This window comes from Sardina pilchardus, chromosome 24 (assembly GCF_963854185.1).
Source record: "Sardina pilchardus chromosome 24, fSarPil1.1, whole genome shotgun sequence".
Lineage (NCBI taxonomy): Eukaryota > Metazoa > Chordata > Actinopteri > Clupeiformes > Clupeidae > Sardina > Sardina pilchardus.
In genome coordinates this window covers 13,113,741-13,116,240 of record NC_085017.1, presented here as the reverse complement: position 1 = coordinate 13,116,240, position 2,500 = coordinate 13,113,741, and the positions used below count along the sequence as shown (strand labels likewise).

Sequence of the window (2,500 nt, the reverse complement as noted above, 5' to 3'; positions counted from 1 at the left end):
GCCGCCAGTGGCAGTTGGCCTTAAGGTTTTTGACTCGTAACAGTTTTAGCTGTCAGGTGACCGACATTGTTCCAGATAGTCAGCAGACGCACAAACCCTAAAACAGCATTTACTCTTATAACAACACACAAACCGTAAAGGGTCGTTCACACCAAGAATGATAATTATAACGATGTAACGACATGAAGAGCGATATCATTGGGGATCACTTTTAGAGTGATTTTGAGAACGATAAAAAGTTAACAGCCAATCAGAACCCATAACATTTTAGCCATCACATTCATTAACACCAGGAGAGATCTTTCTTATCGTTGGCCAGTGTGGACACTTTTTATCGCTATGGTTATAGTTCTTGGTGTGAATGCTGCTTAAAACAGCATTCCCTCCTAGTAGCTCAGCGACCTCTGACCTGGATCTGCTCCTGGGTCCATTGGTCCAGGTTGACGGACTTGACCCGGGAGATGTGCACCCCCAAGTTCCTGTGGATTCCCGCACAGCGGATACAGATAAAGATTCCCAGATTCCAGGAAGCCCATCTGGGACCTGAGAGAGTGAGGAGAAGGGAGAAAGAGGGAGAAAAAGAGAGGGAGAGAGAGGAAGATAAGTAAATGAAGAGAGAGTAAGAAGGAGAAAGGGAGAGAGAGAGAGAGAGTGGGAAAGAGGGAGAGAAGAGAGAGAAAAATAATGAAAGAGAGATGAATGGAGAGAGATGTGGAGAGGGAGGAGAGGGTAAGGGATATGGAGAGAGAAATAATAGGGAGGAAACAAGATGAAGAGGAAAATAAGATGAGGAAGAGGAGAGAGAGAGAAAGAGGGAAACAGAGAAAAAAAAGAAAAGACATAGTTAGAGAATGACAGACACAGACATCACACCATCTCTCAATAATGACTTTATTCAGCAGTGATTGACCCACCAAACGAGTCACACTCGATTAGAAGTGTGGGCAGCAATGGGGAGCCTCATAACTGCAGCACACATACACACACACACACACACACACACACACACACACACACACACGAGGAAGCTCTAAGCAGCAGCAGTTAGAGCACAGACACACAGTCTATAATGGAGAGGGTGATGACAAGAGTGGTAGACCACGGGCCAGAGGAAGACAGACTGATAATGAGAAGGAGTGTGAGAGACACAGACCTGTGAGTGACTAAAGGAAAGATATAGCTGTGTGTGTGTGTGTGTGTGTGTGTGTGTGTGTGTGTCTGTCTGTGTGTGTGTGTGTGGGCCTGCGCGCACCATTGTCATTTTACATCAAAAAAGGGAAGAACAACAGCATATCTCTACCTTTGCACCTTCAAAGGGAGTGTATAGTTTGGTCTCTGCAGCAGCGTGATAAATACACACACACACACACACAGCGGAAGGGCATACTGCAGAGCGTGACTAACACAGCAGTCATCACCCCTCCGCGTCTGACGTCTCTGCTGGATGTGCGCACCTCCAGGTCCTCCTCCAGCAGGTACCGGTCATGGCCACCGCTGCCCACCCGACTCCACACGCACACCGCCGGGCAACACTGGCCCTCGGGCTGGGCCTCCAGCCCGCCACAACCGCACCACATCCGCACCACTACTGCACCACAACCGCACCGCACCACAACCGCACCACATCCGCACCGCACCATAACCGCACCACAACCGCACCGCACCGCACCACAACCGCACCGCACCACAACCGCACCGCACCACAACCGCACCGCACCACAACCACACCGCACCACAACCGCACCGCGCCGCGGCTATGCATTTAGCGGCAGTGGGAGTCAAGCTAGGGGGTGATCGTTTAGTGCTGGTCGAGAGTGTGTGTGGGATGTATATATATGTGTGTGTTTGTGTCTGTGTATGTGTGAAGTGTGTGTGTGTGTGAGCGCGTTCATGTTTTCAATGCTGAGGAACAGCAACAGCAGCCCCGGGGAAAGAATACGTTCCAAATTATGTAACGGTTCTCTTCGGAGGCAGAATGGAGCTTCAAAGAGAATCTGGGAGTTACACACACACACACACACACACACACACACACACACACTCTGACTGAGATTTTGCTTCAGTGGCATGCTGCCATATCAAATGCAGTTCCATCTGCAGAGCTCAGGCAGCAGGGGGCAGCAGTGAACGCCGTCTGTGCTGGTGGACCTGTCAGCCACTCGGGCTGTCGCACTCGATTGGCCAGCCGGGGCAGTGATGTCACAATGGATCGCCGTGGAGACGCCTGTATGCAAACAAGGCCTGCCCTCCCTCCCCCTCCCCCTGCGGAACAGACAGAAGCGGGCGGCTAACCCTGTTGTTGACACACAAAGCACCTCTTGTGGGGCCAGCTGTGCACCCTGTGACTGGTTTTGTTGTTCAAGGGCCCCCGTCCCTCCAAACATCACATACACACACACCCACACACACTGGCAGACCATCAGACACACACACACACACATTTGGAGAAGTAATGCTGGTCAAGCCTGGCACACACACACAGACACACAGACACACAGAC

The 2,500-nt window shown here is 51.2% G+C and overlaps 1 protein-coding gene across 2 annotated transcripts in view; it reads right to left on the bottom strand.

Moving 5' to 3' along the window:
• Positions 1–2,500, bottom strand: part of smap2 (small ArfGAP2) — a 32,474-nt gene that overhangs the window by 10,917 nt on the left and 19,057 nt on the right. For both annotated transcript variants that reach the window (XM_062528672.1, XM_062528671.1), the window contains exon 2: positions 410–543. In XM_062528672.1, the coding sequence (XP_062384656.1) occupies positions 410–543 (134 nt within the window). The remainder of the gene's footprint in view (positions 1–409; positions 544–2,500) is intronic.